At 39.0% G+C, this 19883-nt stretch overlaps 1 protein-coding gene across 2 annotated transcripts in view; it reads left to right on the forward strand.

Moving 5' to 3' along the window:
- The window catches only part of NADK1 (NAD kinase 1), an 89335-nt gene that overhangs the window by 39256 nt on the left and 30196 nt on the right, over positions 1-19883 (forward strand). For both annotated transcript variants that reach the window (XM_077394183.1, XM_077394184.1), the window contains exons 8-9: positions 9191-9264; positions 10836-10914. In XM_077394183.1, coding sequence (XP_077250298.1) covers positions 9191-9264; positions 10836-10914 — 153 coding nt within the window. The remainder of the gene's footprint in view (positions 1-9190; positions 9265-10835; positions 10915-19883) is intronic.

Consider the following 19883-nt stretch of genomic DNA (forward strand, 5'->3'; position numbering starts at 1 on the left):
AACCCCATTAGAAGATGGAGTGACTAGAAACCCAAAAATCAGAAGATGGAGACCCATTTCCGAAACCCCATGTTGTAGAAAACAAACAAAAAATGATGAAAATCCAACATCCAGAGTGAGAGAGAGAGAGAGAGAGAGAGAGAGAGAGAGAGAGAGAGAGAGAGAGAGAGGTACCTCGCTTGGCGTAGTGTCGTCGTCGGAGTATTCTCGCCGGAGAAGACAAATTGTTGGCGGAGAAGATGAAGATCCAGGCAGTGAGAGAGGCTAGGGTTTTGTCTTTGCGTGGGTGAAGAAAAAAAGAAGCCCGACTTTTTTTCCCGTCCCGAGAGAAAAGAAACGAAATCTCACCTATTCCGTAGGAAATGAAATCCCTCGTTTGCGAGAAAGTATGACTTTCCACGTCATTTTTTAAATTTCCACGTCTGATATTTTGGGTTTCAAGTGAAACCAAGCGAACATCGCAAAATCGCTTTCTCGGGAAAAAAAACGGCATTTTCCTTTCTTTTCACGCGCCGAGAAAGCGATTGAACACAGCCTAAGGGAATCTGTAGTGAAATCACCAAGATGCCTTGGTGGCGTGGAGTAGGTCCTTGGTCGTGACCAAACCACTATAAATCTCGGGTGCACTCTTTCTATCTCTCTCTATCTCTTTTGTGCATTTGTCGTTTGTTTTCATTTGTGCTTTTAAAGTTTATTTTGCCAAATAGTTTTAATTCCGCAATATTTTTGGTAAAGTTTTTGGACCCAATTCACCCTCCCTCTTGGGTTGCCATACATACTTGGGATCACAATTGGTATCAGAGTAAGGCTCTTAATTAGAGATTTTTGAAAATGTTATTTTATTTGAAAATTTATTAGAGTAAAAGATCATGGCAACCTCATCCGGTCATGCCGAAGGCCAATCCGTAACTAGACCTCCATTTTCAATGAATCTAATTACGGTTATTGGAAAACCTGGATGACTTTCTTTCTTCAATCTCATGATTATGAGATGTGGGAGCTAATGGAAGATGGACATACTCCTCCCACAAAAGAAAGAAGTGAGTGGTCGGCGGCCGAAAAGAAAATGACCGCTTTGAATTCCAAAGGAGTAAACACACTTTTTTGTGCTCTTTCTCCTGAAGAATTCAATCGAAGAATTCAATCGGGTTTCTACTTGTAAGACCGCTAGGGATATTTGGACTACCCTAGAGACTTCTCATGAGGGAACTTCATAAGTCAAGAAATCAAAAGTTAGTCTTCTTGTTAATGATCTTGAAGCTTTTAAAATTGATGAAAATGAATCTATTTCCGAAATGTATTCGCGTTTTACTAATATTGTGAATGAGCTTGAAGGTCTAGGTAAAACCTATCCAAATTTGGAATTGGTAACAAGGCTTCTCCGGTGTCTTCCATTTAGTTGGGACCCCAAGGTCACGCCGATTGAAGAATCCAAAAATCTTGACAATGTGAAGCTAGATGAGCTTGTTGGATCTCTGATCACACATGAGATGAAGATGAAGAGAAGAGAAGTCTAATAAACCCAAGCTTTGAAGACTAAAGAGAAAGACAAAGGAAAATCTGTCGCCTTCAAAGCCAAAGCGTCTTCATCGTCTTCTTCATTTAGCTCCGAGTGCGATGAAATGGAAGCCTTTAAAAGCTTCAAGAAAATGTGAAAGAAAAAGAAAGGAGGAAAGAATAAGAAGAAGAAGGAAGAAAAGGAGGAAAAGGAGGAAGATCCTATAAAGTGCTATCACTATGGCAAGACCGGACACATAAGGCCCGATTGCCCCCTCCGCAAACACAAGAAGAAGTATGGGAACAAGCATAGAGCTCACATGGTAAATTGGAATGGTCTAAGTGTTAGTGGAAGTAGCTCGTCATCAAGTGAGAGCTCAAGCCAAGGAGAAGAAGCAAACATTTGCATCTCGGCCTTATTCGATCCGAGCTTATGTCTTATGGCCAACATCGAAGAAAATGAGGTATGCTCTCATCCCTCTTCTAGTTCAAGTTCTAGTGATAATGATTTGTTTTATATTGAAGTATGTCAAACCTTGGACTTGCAAATGTTTAAATAATATTTTAAAGAAAAATCTTTCTCATATTAAAAAAGTACTTGAATCTTTAAATCTAGAATTTTCTTCTAGGTTTCAAGCCCAAGCCAAAATGGAAAATGATTTAAAGCTTGAAAATGAGACCCTTAATGGTCGCTTGACTGAACTTGGGACTCAAATTTTGAGCTTTTAAAACTTGGCAAGTTCATCCAAGTCTTTTGAAGATGAAAGATTTGAGTTTTCAAACTATTTAAACCATCTTCAAAATGAAAATGAGAGGCTAAGGATGTGTCTTGACTTTTGATGGCTTTATGAATGGAGATAAGATCATAGACATAATCCTTAAGAAGGCTAGTGTAAGATCTAGGAGTGCTTATGAAATACAAGTGTGACAACCCAAGAGGAGGAGGAGGGGGGGGGGGGTGAATTGGTTAATTAAATTTTTTGGCTTAATTAGTTGGAAGATTCAAATCAATTTGGCAATTTTAAGTTGATTATATCATACCCTTGTACAAATAACAAGATAATAAAATTAGCGTTTAAATATTGCTTATCATTTAAATTTACTAACCCTAGTTCAATAAATCATAAACACTAGTGAGGGTTAGAGTTTACCAATCACCAAGTAGAAGAAGAAGGGAGAAGAGGCAATCCACAAGGAGCACACGATTTTTATAGTGGTTCGGTCTATCAACAAGACATACTCCACTCTTCCAAGTTTTCCTCCGTGGGTACTCCAGTAAAATGAGATATTACAATCTCCAAAGGTACAAGCACCTTCTTCAACTCCAAGGGAACAAATCCTTTTTCGCACGAAGCCTTTGGCGAGGATACACCCTCATACGCCGGATTCACCTTTGTTAACTGGCCGAATCAGAGACCCTCAAGAACAATGAAGAACTAAAAAATAGAACTCTCTCAGCCTCTTGATAGGCTTGATACAAAAGTTTAAGATCGCACACTCTCCAAATAAAATACAAATGTAAAAGCTCTATGGAGATCCTCTTGATAGATGAAAATGCAAGTTTATGGCATAGAAGAGGAGAAACCCTTTGATGTGAAAATTTAGGTTCAAGTAGATGTGAAAAATAATGCCAAAAAGGTTGTTTAGAAAGGTTTAGATAGTGTATATATAGCTCACTTGAAAATATGACCGTTTGGGGGCAATATTGTAATTTCTAGATCAAGAAAAGTAAATTGCGCAAAGCCCCAACGGCTAGTTTTCCAGACCAAGGTGGTTGACCGAGGTACGGCGGTCGCTCGCCCTTATCGGGCGCTTCTTTTCAATTTCAAATTTCAAACCGCCGTGGTCAACCAGGGCATCCGCGGTCGCCCACCGAGGGTAATCTGTCCGATAAAAAATTTGGCTCAAAAACTATCCGCGGTCGACCGGCCCCATGGCAGTCGCCCTCCCAAGCCATGCTGGAAATGTTTCTGCTTGACAGAAACCTTTCCGCGGTCGCCCGGCACTACCCGGTCGACCGACCCGCTTTCGAAATGCAAGTGCTGGATTTCCAGCATTACTTCCGCGGTCGCCCGGGACATCCCGGTCGACCGGCCCTGTTTGAAAATTCATTTTAACATATAAAATTCAAGGGTCTTTGGCCATGGTCTATAGGCTTTAGTCCTAGATTTTCAAACACATTTTTGGGTGTGTGTATGGTTTCCAAAGATGTAAAAATTGTTTTAAGAAAACCATTTGAAAACCTTTAAAAGTGCATCAACATAAAATCAAGAGGACTAAAAATACAATATAAAAATGTAAACCTTGAGTCTTCTTGGATTGCTTGGCTCCTTCGCACTTCCATGGACTTCTTCGACTTGCGAGTGAACATCTTGAACTTCACATGGTTTTTGTGACTTCCTCCAATCTGCAAGATATGTTGAGAGGTGCATGAGGTGTCACAATTGTTGGTTCATCTCCAAGCTTCTACTTGACACTTGGCTAGGCAACTTGTGGGATCTTCATCTTGAGCTTCTTGACTTGAACATTTTCCAATGATGATGTCTTCAATGTAGGTGCAAGCTCTTAGTTCCTTTGCATCTTGATCCGCAAGCTATGTGTTGAGAAGAGTTGTGTAATGACGATATGACATGTGAAATTCCTGTATAGAATACAATACCTCAAAGCAACACATTAGTCCATAAATGCTAATCAATTTGGGTTTGCTAGCATCAAAACAACAAGGAAAGGTGAATGATTGAACCTTTGGGTTTACATTCTCCCCCTTTTTTTTATGATGATGGCAAACAAATTGATTAGGGAGGCAAGAGATAACTAGAAATAACAGTAGAGCAATGCTCCCCCTCACTATATGCACAAATATAATATATGAGTGTAAAACATATGGTGCATATAAAATGTGGACTGCCTAATCAATTCCAAACTTCTCCGCCTTTTGGCAACAACAAAAAGGAAGGGATATAACTGTGAAAGTACAATTGGATTGTTAAAGTGAATAATAGCTTATGTGAGCTATTTATATGTATATGATATGACATTTAAGCTCATAGAATGCTGATCAGAAGATTTGAAAGAAGAAAAACAAAGTAAGATGCATGATAAGCCATTTTTTTAAAAAATTTTGTTCTAAAGATTTACAAGATTAAGCACAACAATGATCTATATAAACATAAATATGATACCATTGGGCTCTCCCCCTAGCTGTTTGTCATTGGCCTTAGGTGAAACCTAGAAAATAAGGCATGACAAGGCAAGATGATTGAAAAAGGTGATTGATTTGAACTCTTGGGCTACATTCATATAGAGGTTTTCTTGACGAAATGTAGACAAGTCTCTTCCAGAGCATGAATATGCTCTGAACTATAATATAACTTTCGAGTTTGCAAATCGCTTGCCCCTTAGAGTTAGACACTTGATGGTCCTGAGTTTACATTTTGAAGGTGATGTTATGAAATGTAAGACCTCCCCCTGACTATGTGCATATTCTCTAACTATGACATTTTAAAGCACATAGGACCATAGATTTGAATTTTGACACCTTGAACCACTCAAATTTGCTCCGTTCAAATGAAGACTACAGTTTGAATATGAATGGATGATTATTAGACAAATGATTATGAACTTGAAGTAAATACAGTCTAATAAACACATGGATAAGAGAATGAAAAGAAAGGAGTACACATCCATGGCAGACAAAAGGTCATGTATATATAGATAGATAAGAAGGAATAAAGCTCCATATACATGAACCATGATGGAAGAGACAGTCCCTCTTCTCATCATTTCAACCATCAGAGTTTCAAAGATGGGTGTGAGAGCCTGGTGCTACTCATCACCTCTACAACAGATAGGAATATACAAACTCTGAACATGATCAACCAAAAATAAAACATAAACCCCCTATGGGCAACATCTAATACATCCATAATCATGCCACATATGGCATATCCATCCACAACTTCATGAAAATAAAAGCCCCTACTGGGCATCAGCATCCATCAACAAGACATAAAGCCCACACTGGGCACGATCCACCACATGTCATAAAGCCCATACAGGGCATACACATCAAGACATAAAGCCCATACTGGGCATGATCAACATCCATGAAGAAGAAGAAATAACATAGTCCAAGACCCCGTACAGGGCATGAAGAAGAAAATATAAAACATCTAGAGTCAAAAGCCCATACTGGGCAACAAGAAGCTGAGTAAAGCTGAAGTCACTGAGGAGGACCCTGGTCACGATGTGGAGACCTGGAATAGTATCTGAAGCCCTGGCTCCTCTGATAGGCCTGTAGCATCTCAGCATGTTGCTCATCTCTGGCTCTCCTATCTGCCATCAGAAACTCAATCATCTCAGAGTGATCGGTAGCTCTCTGACTCTCAACAGTGGCAAAGCTAGTATTCAGGTCGTCGAGACCTGTCCTCAGGAAACCTATATCACGCACAAGCTACTCATATGATCCAGTTGTGGGAGCCTGGCGCTGCTACTCCTGTGTTCGACCCTCTGCTTGCATCCTGACCACTTCTTCAGCTTCTCTCACGGTTTCATCTACCTCATCACCTGCCACCCCACTGGGACCACTGCTCCCTGCTCCTGGAGTAGGGATTCTCATCTGAGTAATGGTCGTGTGGTTGAGAATAGGATCCGGGTTCTTGGCAAATGCATCTGACAGGTTAATCTTTTTGTGCCTCGTAAGCTTAGTGATGAGCATCCCACATGGCAGACCTCCCTGACCTCTTTTGATAGCCTCATCCATATAACCTAGAATAATGAATCCTAGGTTCAACTTAATCTTTTGCATAATGCAATGAATCAAGAGGGCTTCAAAAGGCTTCAGTGCATCAAAATTTCCAGCTCTAGGGGTGATGTTATAGGCTACCACTTTGTGAATGACTCGGGCCGTAGGGTTCATCGAGTTGGCATTGATATTCAGTTTATCTTCTGGAGGAGGGACGGTTCCTAAGGTTTCATACACATCCTTGTAAATGTTCTTCAATTTTATCCTTTACCCAAAAGAAGATCATTCTGCTATCATCAGGCACATTAATCCAACTACCAAAATCTTTTAAATTTAGGCCAAATTCCCTTTGAATGTAGGTGTTCATCACAACTCCACCATGGGCAATGTCAAAGTTTGCATAAAAATATCTAACTAATTCGGGATAAACCACAACGCTATACTCAAGAAAGAAAGTCCAACTTGAAATCCGAAGAACGATGTGAGATCGTACTTTTGGAAGTCTTTGAAGACGACTTTCTGTCCGGAGATGATTGCTCGGCTGATGAATACCTTGTAGCGATCCTTTGCTCGCTTGTTAAAGAAGTGTTCAGTGGGGAACACCTCTTCCTTGGGTTTCTAAGAGAGATAAGGAAAACAAGAAGAAATTGGGGGTTTTGGTGAGAGATGATGAAGAATGGATAGACAAGATGGAGAACAAGAGAAATCAAGATATTTATGGGAGAAATGAGGAGATATGTGAAGAAGACGAACTATGGGATGATTTAATGAAGGAAACAAGAAATGGAAGATGGAAAATGAGAAATCAAGAGAGGGAGATGGATGAAACTCACCTAAACACCCTAATCTGGAAGCTTTTCAACCAAAAATAGCTTTGGGGACGAAGAGGAGCAAAAGCCCTAGGAGAAGAAAGAACGGCGGAAGGTAAAGAAATGAATTGCGGAAGGACTTCAAGAAGCAGTTTTCAACACCCTCCCTCTTGGGTTGCCTTACTTTGGATCTTAATATTTACGACACTTCTGTTGTGACATGTGAGGCCTATGCTCCGAGCAAAAATTGTTCTTCCATATATGACACTTAAGTCACAAATATCATCAAGAGAATTTCTGAGCAAGCAAAAATACCGGGATAAATTTTTTATTTTATTTTTTGGGTTTATATCAGGAAAATAACTCAACTCAACTCAACTCAACAAAGCCTTTGTCCCAAACTAGTTGGGGTTGGCTAAATGAATCCTTTAGAAAAAAATTCATGGAGGTAAAAGGAATCTTCCCAACTCTAATCCTGGTTGTAGTTGGGTTCTTCTATGTGGATCATTTTCTTCCATTCTATCCTATCCAAGGTCATGTTCTCTGTTATGTTCCTAGCTTCAAGTCTTTCCTTACCGTTTTTACCCAAGTTGTTTTCGGTCTACCCCTACCTCTTTTAACTCTATCAATTTGACACGAGTCGCCTCTTCTCACTGGAGCATCCAAAGGCCTACGTTGGATATGTCAAAACCATCTTAAGCGGTGCTCTCTCATCTTCTCCTCAATTGGTGCCGCTCCCACCTTTTTACGAATGTCTTCATTTTTAATTCTATCTAATCTTGTGTGGCCACACATCCATCTAAGCATTCGCATCTCCGCTACACTCATCTTATGCACATGCTGCTTCTTGGTGGCCCAACATTCTGAGCCATACAGCATGGCTGGCCTCACAGCTGTCTTATAAAACTTTCCCTTCAACTTGGTAGGGGTTTTACGGTCGCATAGAACTCCTGAGGCAAGCTTCCACTTCAACCAACCTGCTCTTATTCTATGGTTAACATCCTCTTCAATCTCTCCTTATGTAGAATTGAACCAAGATAGCGAAAGATATCCCTCTTAAGTACCTCCTGTCCAGTCATATTTACTATGTTCTCGTCCTGCCTCCTTACATTACTAAAGTTGCATTCCATATATTCTGTCTTAGTCCTACTCAGTCCAAAGCCCCTTTAGATTTCAAAGTAGTTCTCCATAACTCTAATTTAGCCTTTACTCCTGCTTTGGTTTCGTCGATTAATACTGTCATCTACAAATAACATACACCACGGCACCTCATCCTGGACACCCTCCGTAAGAAATAATAAAAATAAAAATAAAATTATTTAAGAAATTATAAAATAAAAATTATCGAGGTAAATGATTAAAATAAAAAATCACTATATTTTTGAAATCTAAGGATTTTTTCGGGATTTTTTCCTTTTATCAAAATGTCGTGATTAAATCGTGATACTTTGAAAATGTTGGAGATATTTGTGACATAGGTATGCCTCAAAAGCATTTTTTGAGCATATTACTCATGTCATGAAGGATGCTCCTCCGCCTTACGAACACCTTGAGGTTTACACCTGTCGGACCTGTCGAAATGACAATATATAGCTGGGAAGGAACCATTGGGGGCACAATGCCTTGCCTTTCACGTGAAATGCCTTTCTGCCAAATTCCCTAGCAAATCCCCTTTTTTTTTATGGCAAAAGATCATAATGAGTGCATTTGACATATTATATATAGGGCACTGGAAATTTTCATATATCTTGGGCACTGGAAAATTTCAGAATGTCATAGGAAACATTTTTATTTTGTTGGATTAAATTCAAATGATTGGTTTCATATATATAATTGCAAGAAATTAATTGTATTTATATGGGTAGATTTCCAGGGAGTCCTCTGCCAATTAGTTTAGTATTAACCTTCTCATACTATATAATTGCAAGAAATTAATTGTATTTAAATGGGTAGTTTTCCCTGGTGTCCTCGACCAATTAGTTTAGTATTTTAGAGATAACCTTGTTGGTGAAGTCATAACAATTTTGGAAAGAGATGTAATAATCTTTGATGGAAAGCTTTTATGGATCATTGCTTCTTACTTACAAGTTCTGTGGTACTTTTTTGGATCTTCTACTGACATGTATCCTTCTTATTATAGATGCGGATATTTTACTCCTGCACACAAAAGTTGATCTTGTTGTTACTCTTGGTGGCGATGGAACTGTTCTTTGGGTATGCAATTTCTATTCTTCCTGATTTTGATATAATGCCTGTCTTTTCAGCTGAGAGTTTTTCAGAGCATTACAACATTAGGATTATAGTTGGAAGAGAAAAGTGTTCTACCCTTATATGTGACTCCTTTGAGTACTTGGACAAATCATCTTTTGATGATTTGCATCTAATTATATCTATTGACCTATTTGGCTTTGTACTTTTATTGGATGGGTTTTTTGAGTTGACTATTACAAGGAATGTGAAGTGGTGGATACGTGCAACTTTCACACATCCCTAGTGACATTTTGACACCCAGTCTAGTAGCACAAATTCAACATGATTTGTATTCGAAGTTTTTTAAGTGAACTCATTCAAAAAATTTGAAGCAGTGGATATTTCCACCTCCTTTCTCCTAGTTTATTGTGACCCTTATTCACAACGTATCAGTCTCTTCTATAAACTTGACCCTAGCATATGTTTCTAATGCCAAGAGTATGAAGAAGTTAAAATATCTGCAGCCATCTCTTTGGCAGTCTCAACTACAATAATCCGGAAGTTAAATAAAATTCTTATTTTATGTTTAAAGCATGGAAATAGAAAATAATTTATCGAATAATGTTTCTGCAATTTCAGTATGCAAAAATAAATAAATGTGCTAGAGCTTAAAACACAACTGCTGTAGCCATAAATGGTTTGACATTCTGTGGATTTCTCTCTGCAGTGTGATCTATAGAAAATCCTTCGATCATCTCAATGTGGGAGCTGTACTATCTGACATCGTCAGAACTAGTGACGAGCCATAAGGCTATTGGGGATACCCATATGGCTATGGAGCCACATAGATGGTCCTTTTGATTCAGCCAAATAGATATTGTTCTCAACTCGGGAGAAAAAATAGCAAGATCCACTATTCATTTAGGACTTCACCTACTCCAGTTATCATGTAAATTTCTTTGGATAAAAGAGTGAAAGAGATGAATGGAGGAAAATAAGAAAGCTTAGGGAAAGATAGTCCTCTCCTGGATTTATTAAGTTGACTAGTGTACTTCGAAACTCTTACAAGAGTGATACTTTGGGAATACCATAACTATCCTGCAAACAACAAATACCCTTCTACCCCCTCAGAAAATTAACAGAGTATTGCTCGAGAGAATTTCAGTTTTTGAAACCCCTTAGGAAGGTAAATTCCACTCGATTCCTGAAAATTGAAGAAAAAATTATAAAATTCTAGATTCATCACGATTTCAGGTGGTACCACTTTCATCCTGATTTGATGAGATCAGCCCTACAGCTGAGATGTAACCAAAGTTGTCCTCAACATTCAATTTGTAGAGCTATTATTATGGTTCATATAATTCTCATTTGTCTAAAACTATTATTTCTTATTCCATGCTAAATATTCCAACATTTGAAGCCACTATTATAATTAGTGTGCTAAGCCTGTGTTGACTTCTGCAGATACATTTATCATTGGCGATGAGCTGTTTCCTCACTATATTGTAGCAGTTATTACTCATCTGTGTTATTTATCTTTGTAATTTATGTTAGAATATTTGTACTTAAAATTTCATTTTTATTCTTCTGTACAGGCGGCATCAATGTTTAAAGGACCCGTTCCTCCTGTTGTCCCTTTCTCCCTAGGGTCTCTGGGCTTCATGACTCCTTTTCGTATCCTCCAACTTTGATAAGATTAGCTTTCTTGGATCAAAATAACTGCATTTCTCAAACGTCCATGCCTTGTAAAATTAATGGATCTATATCCTGTATCAACTTTATGTGCGTTAAGCTTCTATAGTTTTCTCTGTCCATTTAAATACAAATTCTTTACTCCATCAATGCATATCTTGACTATCATGGATCATTTTATAGATGTTATAAATTGGAGACTAAGATGCGTGCCATTATTTCTTGGGAGTCCTTATTCTCATTGATTTGTTTTTCTTTCATTGAGTTTGAAAGGGCCAAACCAGAAATAGCTGTTTAACTTCTATAATTCTATTGCTTTCGACAATTAAACTTCAGATAACAGTTGCTCTGTGATATCCCTGCTCTTCTTCCGATGATTTCATTATTTTCCGTATACATAATCACTTCAAGATTGTTATGTCGGTATGGCCAATAATCGGTTGGGGCCCTCACCATCGGTTATCACAATCTGAAACGGACAGGGCCTAAATGTTTTGACTTTTTTGAAACATGAAGAAGATGGTTTGAGATACCAAACATATTCATAAAAAACTATCGAAGATTTTTAATTTTCTAAACGGCTCTAAAACACACTGTACACAGACAAACATCCATATGGAGGCACCTTTATATTCAATACAAGTTACTTTACTAATTCATACCGAGTAAAAAATAAAGGTCAATCACGAGTTCTCTGCCTACCTGCCGGTTCAAGATAATCAGTATTGAACTATGTCCACCATGCAACTGCAATTTTAAATGTGACTCCGACAGCAATGCCTCATTAAATTTTAAATCAAATCAAAGAATAAAAAATATAATAGACTCATTAAAATTTAAATCATATCAAATCAAAGAATAAAAAATTAAAATTAACAATACAATGTTCTTTTGCGAATTGTCATAGCCATAACAACTATGATCCTGTTTGAGCCCACTTTCACAGCCCCCTTCCTCTTCTTTGTTCTGATGTGGTAAAAATGGTCCTTGGGGACTGATGGCCCTACATTTGTGTGAACCTTCAACAGTGATATTACTGAACTGATTTTTTATGAAGAGGCATTGCTTGTTGGGTGTTAGATGACTACATGGTGGAAGAGAAAAAGAGAGATGATGATGAGAGAAAGAGAAACGGTGAAAGCGTGAGAGAGAAAGATGGAGAAGAGAATGCATGAGAGTTAGTGTTCTCTCCACACGAGAAATATATATATGTGCGTGTGTGTGTGTGTGTGTGTGTGTGAGAGAGAGAGAGAGAGAGAGAGAGAGAGAGAGAGAGAGAGAATGGCCCAAGTATCCTTAATGAGTGTAATGTGTCTAACAGTGTAGTGCGTCTAACAACGAATACATCCAACACTCCACTCCCCCTCAAATTGGAATGTACATATCATGCATTCCTATCTTGTTACAAGCATCTCTTAACATAGCAGGCCCTAATGGTTTAGTGAACACATCTACAAGCTGGTCTGCTGATCGATTGAACATGGTGCATATTTCTCCTCTCTGAATTCTCTGATGAATAAAATGGTAGTCCACTTCAACGTGTTTTGTTTGCTCACGGAAGACTCGGTTGTTGGCTATATGAATTGCAGATCTGTTATCACAATACAGTCATGTTGGACCTGAAGGTGGAAAACCAATTTCTGATAGGAAAGAACGTAACTAAAGCAACTCTCCAATCGTGTATGACATAGCTCTGTATTTTGCTTCTGCATTGGATTTAGATATAATATCCTGCCTTTTACTTCTCCAGGACACAATATTAACTCCAACAAATGTACAATAGGCAGTTGTGGACCTCCGGTCTGTTGGAGACCCCGCCCAATCTGCATCAATAAATCCCTCTACTCTCTCATGACCGTGTTTCCTAGAACATAAGCTTTTTCCTGGTGTGTGCTTCAAGTATCGGACAATCTGAATCACTGCTGCCCAATGAGAGGTGTGAGGAGAGCTCATAAACTGACTGACCACTCCTATGGCATATGACATATCATGACGAGTGACTGTCAAATAAATTAGCTTCCCAATTAATCTCCTGTATTGACTTGGATCATCTAACAAGTCGCCTTGATCTGGAAAGAGTTTTACAGTCGGATCCATAGGCATAGATGTTGGTTTTATCTCCATGGAACCAGTCTCCTCTGGAATATTTAACGTATACTTCCTCTGTGATAGAGAAAGACCATAATGAGAGTGTGCTACCTCAATGCCAAGGAAATATCTGAGAAGGCCCAAGTATTTTGTTGAGAATTCTCCCTGGAGGAAAGTCTTCAATCTATTTATTTCACCTTTGTCATTTCTAGTGATCACAATATCATCCACATATACAACCAAGAATATATAACCAGCGGTGGTGGACTGGTAGTTGAAAACAAAATGATCAATAGCACACTGCTTCATACCAAAGTGCAAGACCACATCACTGAACCAGCCAAACCATGCCCTTGGAGACTGCTTCGGTCCATAAATTGCTTTCCTAAGGCGACAAACTGACAAACCCATCTCCCCCTGAGCAACATATACAGGATGTTGCTCCATATTTACCTCCTCAGTGAGGTCTCCATGAAGGAATGCATTTTTAACATCCAACTGATAAAGTGGCCACCCACATTCGCAACAATGGAGATCAGAATCTGGACAGAAGGTATGTTGGCCACAGGTGAGAATGTCTCCTGATAGTCCACTCCAAATGTTTGAGTCTAACCTTTGGATACAAGACGCGCTTTGAGACGCTCAACGGTCCCGTTAGGTAGGTACTTAATAGTAAATACCCATCGACACCCACCAGAATGTGCTCCAGAGGGAAGAGGAACAAGTTGCCACGTGTTATTAGATTCCATCCAAAACTAGCCCGCGCTTGGGTCTACGAAGTTTATAAAATCTGTTTTCATATGATTCGCAGCTTCATCTTCGCGTGCTGGCCATGACCGTGGTCGTGGTTCAGGGGTAGGTCATGGTCGTGGGTCTCGATATTGTACTCGTTGTCGTATGGATGGCTACAGTATTAACTACTGTTATACTTTATATCGAGAGCTTCGCCTCTACCGCCCTACTACTGCTCGTGTTTCTCCTACTATATTTGCCTCTCCATACTCAATACTTGTCAATTGTGCTGAATATGAGGAACTTGTGCGCCTACGTGATAGAGGCAACTCATCCTTTGCCACAATTATCCAGCCAGTTAGCATGTCTTGTTTTCTTTCTGGATCTGCTTCTGGATCATGGCTCATTGATTCAGGAGCATCTCATCACATGACTGGTAATTTAATCTCCTTCTTTCTAGTCCGCATCTCCTAGGGCACCTCATACTGTTACATTAGCAGATGTAACTACATCACATGTTTCTGGGGTTGTTGTAGTCTCCATCTCTAATGGCCTTTGTTTATCTTCAGTTCTTTATGTTCCTTCATTTCCTGTTAGTCTATTGCTTATGCGTCAATTGACAGAAACTCTAAACTCTTCTGTTTCTTTCTTTCCTTCTTATTGTACCTTTCAGGATCTGAAGACTAGGACGAGGATTGGTTTGTGCCGTGAGATTGGTGGCCTATATTATCTTGATTCAAGACTTGCTAGTGCTGCTCTTCGTACTTCCGTTGATGCTTATCAGCGGCACTGTCGTTTGGGCCACGCTCTTACCGAGAAGCTTCACAAATCTCCATTTATTACTAGTTCTATTGAGTCGTTTTCTTGTGAGTCTTGTCAGTTGGGCAAGCACCATCGAGTGTCTTTCTTCTCGTGGTGTTCGTTGTTCTTCAAGTCTTTTTGAACTTATTAATTCAGACGTCTCGGGACGTTCACGTACTGCCTCTTTATATGGTTTTCGATACTTTGTTATATTTGTGGATGATTTCTCACGTGCTACATGGTTGTTTCTACTTAAAGATCGTTCTGAAGATTTTAATGCATTTCGTTGCTTTTACTTTGAAATTACGAATCAATTTAAATGCTCTATTACTTGCTTGCACACTGATAATGCCAAAGAGTATTTCTCTACCCGTAATGGTTTTCAGCAATTTCTTGAATCCCGTGGCATCATCCATGAGTCCTAATGTGCTTATACTTCACAACAGAATGGTGTCGCTGAGAGGAAGATGAGATACTTATTGGATATGACTCATACTATCAATGTTCCAGATGCGAGTACCCAAAGTTCATTGGGGTGATGTAGCCCTCACGGCTTGCTTCTTAGGGAATCGTCTCCTTTCTTTTATTCTGTCTGGACAGACACCGTTTTCTGTCCTATATCCATTAGGTGATCCCTTTCCCTTGATCCCCGTGTCTTTGGAATCACTGTTTTGTTTATAAATTAGAACTTGGCCTTGACAAACTAGATCCTCAAGTTGAGAAATGTATCTTTTTGGGTTACTCTCGTACTAAAAAAGGATACAAGTGTTATAGTCCTAGGCTACGGAAAATCTTTGTTTATGTAAATGTCACTTTTTTCGAGGATACTCCCTATTCTTCTGATCCTCCTACAACTCTTGCTGAGCTGCCCAGTCTGCTGCTTCCGCTCCAGTCTAGTCCTCTAGAGACAGCTCAGGACATTATTCCCATGACAACTACTACAGAGACCACATCAGGGCCCCCTATCTCTGAGCCGAAAGTTAATAACCGTGGAACACGTCAGGTTGTTCTTCCCACTGCCAGGCCATCACCTCCACCCGCTACTCTTCTTCCTCAGTCGGATGATTCTCCATCAGGTAGTTCTCCTATTACTTTTCGCACTCGCTCTCGCACTACTGCACATCCTATTTCTCAGTTTGTTTCATATGAGCATCTTTCACCTCATTTCGCTCTTTTGTATCTAGAGTGTCTACTTTTCGGTGCCTAAGATAGTTTCCGAGGCTCTTGCTCATCCCGGGTGGCCGGCTGCCATGGAGGCTTGAGATGGCCGCCCTTAAGTACAAATATGAGGCAGAGAAGGGGTTGACCGATCCTCACACCAAAGGAAGGTGTGCTAGCTATTTGCTTTTCGCATGCAAGTATTTTTGTTACACGGAGATGAAGCGATTGGATCCATCACAACAACGAACAACAGTCGGCAACCACAACAATAATGCCGGAACAACTAACAACAAGCCACCTCCAACACACTGGAGGGGAACCTATCAACCCAAACCATCAAGAACAATGAAGGCCAATCACCAACCAGTGAAGACCAACACCACCACCAACGAAGCAGCATAAAAATAAATAGGGTAAATCCAAGTCGCAAAGAACATCAAGTACAAGACAAATGACAACCAATGAGCCGTCAACAGAGACAGAAAACACCACCTCCAACAAGCACCAACGATAGTCACCACCAACCAACAACCAATCAAGTGCCAATAACTATACCACCAACAGTTAGCACCACCAACCAACAAGCACCAAAAACCAACAATCAACACTGACCGTCAGCAATAAAAAGAAGCACTAAAAAGTCCACCATCGACAACACCAATCAACAATCATCAACCTCCAAGAAGACACCAACAAGACAGCCAACACTACTAGCAAACCATGAACAACGAGGCAACCGACAACGCAACGAACCATCCAGCAGTCGAACAACTGCTAACACCACGAATAGCCTAAAACTACAAAAGGTAACCAACAACCTGTAAACAACAATGCACCAAGAACTACCTCCAACAAGTTAACCAACAACCACCACGACACGAACAGGGGACAGATAGTCATCGCTAACCAACAACCAACAATCATCAAAAAACTCCACCACCACTCAACACCAACTAACAATCACCACCGACCAACATCACCACCGGCAATCATCAACAAATCCACAATCACCATCACCACCAAGAATAACCACCAAGTGCCACTAACAACCAAGTGTAGAAGCAACCAACCAACTAAGCGTAGAAGCAACGGAACACCAACGAACCACCAAGTCTAACTACAAACCAATCACCACCAACAACACAAGTGACGAGGCACGACCGATCACTACTAAAGCCAACAAAAATTCTCTCAGACATTTCATCAAACAGTTGGCATGCACTTATATCCAATAAATCCACCACGAATAATCACCAATAACTCCTCTAACAATACTTGCGCGAAGACATCAACATCTGGTTTCGGGACTAAGAAGAATGCACCAACACCACGCAAACATATATAGAAACAAGAAGGGACGACTAATCAACGTTCTAGAACCAATCAAAAGATAAACGGGCAAGGAGAAACTAGTTTAGATCACAAATAAGAGACGATTAGGGACTGATTTGTACTAGATCTTGAGTTGAGGATATGATTTTAACACAAATCTAGGTTGGAGGGGTAGGGATTAATTGGTCCAGGGTTAGGGGTGTATGAAAAATTCACATATAGAGGTTAAGGATTGTGAAACCCTTAAAAAAAGAGGTTTGAGGGGTGCGAATGGTCTGTGGAAAAAAAAGTTACGGTTGGGGTATGGAAGGAGGGGGACGACAATAGTATGGAGGGATGATATACGGTTAGGGTTTTAGGTGTTTGTGGGTTAGGATTCTTGATGTGATTTCTTCAATGAGGAAAAAGCTTGATGTTCAACCTCGTGCTATGATACCATCTTAGATGACTACATGGTGGAAGAGAAAAAGAGAGATGATCATGAGAGGAAGAGGAACAAAGAAAGCGTGAGAGAGAGAGAAAGATGGAGAAGAGAATGCGAGAGAGAGTTAGTGTTTTCTCCACAGGAGAAATATACAGAAATGTGTGTGTGATACAATGACCAAAGTACCCTTAATGAGTGTAATGTGTCTAATGGTGCGTCTAACAACGAATACATACAACATTGCGATTTGCTACGGTCCATCGCAAAAGGCATTTCGCAGAGCGTCTGTTGCATGAGAGAGCAGCCACATCGTGAATAATGACAAAATATGTTGGAAAGTGAGCCTATGTGTAGAGACCTGGCTTCACTGCCTCAGGTCGCTACGGAACAAGACAATTAAAACCACAATTTTTTTTTTAAAACCATTAGCGATGAATAAGCGGAAATGATATTTGAAATTTGACAATTAAAACCACAATTTTTTTTTAAAACCATTAGCGATGGATAAGCGGAAACGATATTATAAATTTGACAAATTAAAACCTTGCCATCATTTGCATCATAACAAAAATAATATCCATTCCAAGTTTGTTAATAAAAACCACCATCCTAGATTACCAATTTAAACCAGGTTACTTAGAGTCTGAAAAACCCAAAACTAATAAATCTATTCCAACTAAAACTATGACTTTGGATGTGACAATCATGTCAATCCGCAACTCTTGACTCCCGAACTCTCATTTTCCGCATTGGTTCTTCATATATTTTCGTTGGCAAAGGCTCCTTCCTCGTCACCTACATTTCCTATAGGGTAGGTGAGTTAGAGCGAAGTAAAGGAAAGGCTCGCACAATAATAATAACCAAATAATATGATTTTATCACACTAATTCTTACAACAATGAAATAATTGGAAAGGAATTGAAATTTCCAACATTCATGGCGACAATTTAAGATATGAAACAGCTTAAATAAAATACAATGCATGGCAACAGACAGAATGCAGCTCTCCTCCCCAGTGATCATGCGGCAATCCCAAAGTTCTTCTCTTGTTTTCAACGGTGGCTTTATAGCCTAGCCGAAGATCACTGACCATCAAGGACCCTTTATTCCTTATTGGAATGTGATCCCCTTTAGGATTTCTGTCGGGTCACCTTAAAAGTTCCACCCATTAATGCATTGCCAACCGATGTCATACGCTCTCGGTCTAGTTGGCTTTTGGTGTTTCGCCCAAGGTAGTATCCAAGGGTTCTCCTTAGTCCTCTCTCCTTTCCCAATCCTAAGGTATGGCACACAATTACACTATAACAAAAAAAATTCCCTTTTCTTACAGATCCTAACAATTTTACCATCACATTACTTACAACCATTAATATTCAATTCTTTCCTCATTGAGTTTAAACTTATATAGAACAGATAACCAACAATAAATCTCTAATTAACAATTTAACAATCCATAAATAAAATGCATCATTGTAGTAACTAGAGTAATAATAATCATGTATCTTTGTCATCATTATAAACAAGTATAACAAATACTTGCCTTGCCGTTCCGAGTTCAAGGAAAGCTGTAGTCTCTAAGCAAGAAGCAAAAGAGTTCAACCTGACATAATAGCATACATATAGAGTCATATAGATCTCCTAAAATCCAATACTCACTCTCAGTTAGTTCATACCTTCGTTATATTTCCTTATTTTATTTCTACCCTTTCTAAACAAAATTTTCGTTACTTTCTACCCGCTAGCTTCTTTATCAAATTCTATTTGTTTTTAACTCTTAAAGATTGGTTTACTATATTTTTTTCCAACGTTTTTATTGCTGATTTCATATTTTTTCTTTCAAATTTCAGAAAAGACGAAACCCGTTTATGCGGTTATCAAAAATAATTTTGACTATAATTCACATATTTTCTCAGATTTGAGCATAGTTAACCCCTCCTTACACTTTTATAGAAAACTATTATAACAGATTTAAATTTTTTTCCAAATAAGACGACACTTTTTTGTGCCGTTATCAAAAACAAGTTTATCAAAAACTCTGATATTTAATCTGATTTCTAGCAAGTATTCACGTATATATATAACTCTTAAAAAGATTTTTATCAAATTTCTTGTTGTTTTTAGATAAGACGGAGGCACTCTGTGCTGTTATCAAAAAATGAAACTTTTTCAATTTCTATTATTTTCTAAGTTTTCCAGCAAGAATAAACATGTTTATAATATTTTATATAAAGTTTTAGTGTTAAAACTAATTAATTGCAGATCGAACGAGCCCATCTAGTGCCATTATGAAATTCGTATTCTTAGCCTAAGTCAGTGAATTCTTACGTTTTCATTAGGAATAATCATATCTTAATTACTTTCTACAAGTTTTTGTCGTAATTCAAATAAATTTCAGATAGGACGAACCTATCGT

Source organism: Tasmannia lanceolata, unplaced genomic scaffold (assembly GCF_043159265.1).
Source record: "Tasmannia lanceolata isolate RefF3 unplaced genomic scaffold, GAP_Taslan_0.1 ptg000013l, whole genome shotgun sequence".
NCBI classification, from domain to species: Eukaryota; Viridiplantae; Streptophyta; class Magnoliopsida; order Canellales; family Winteraceae; genus Tasmannia; species Tasmannia lanceolata.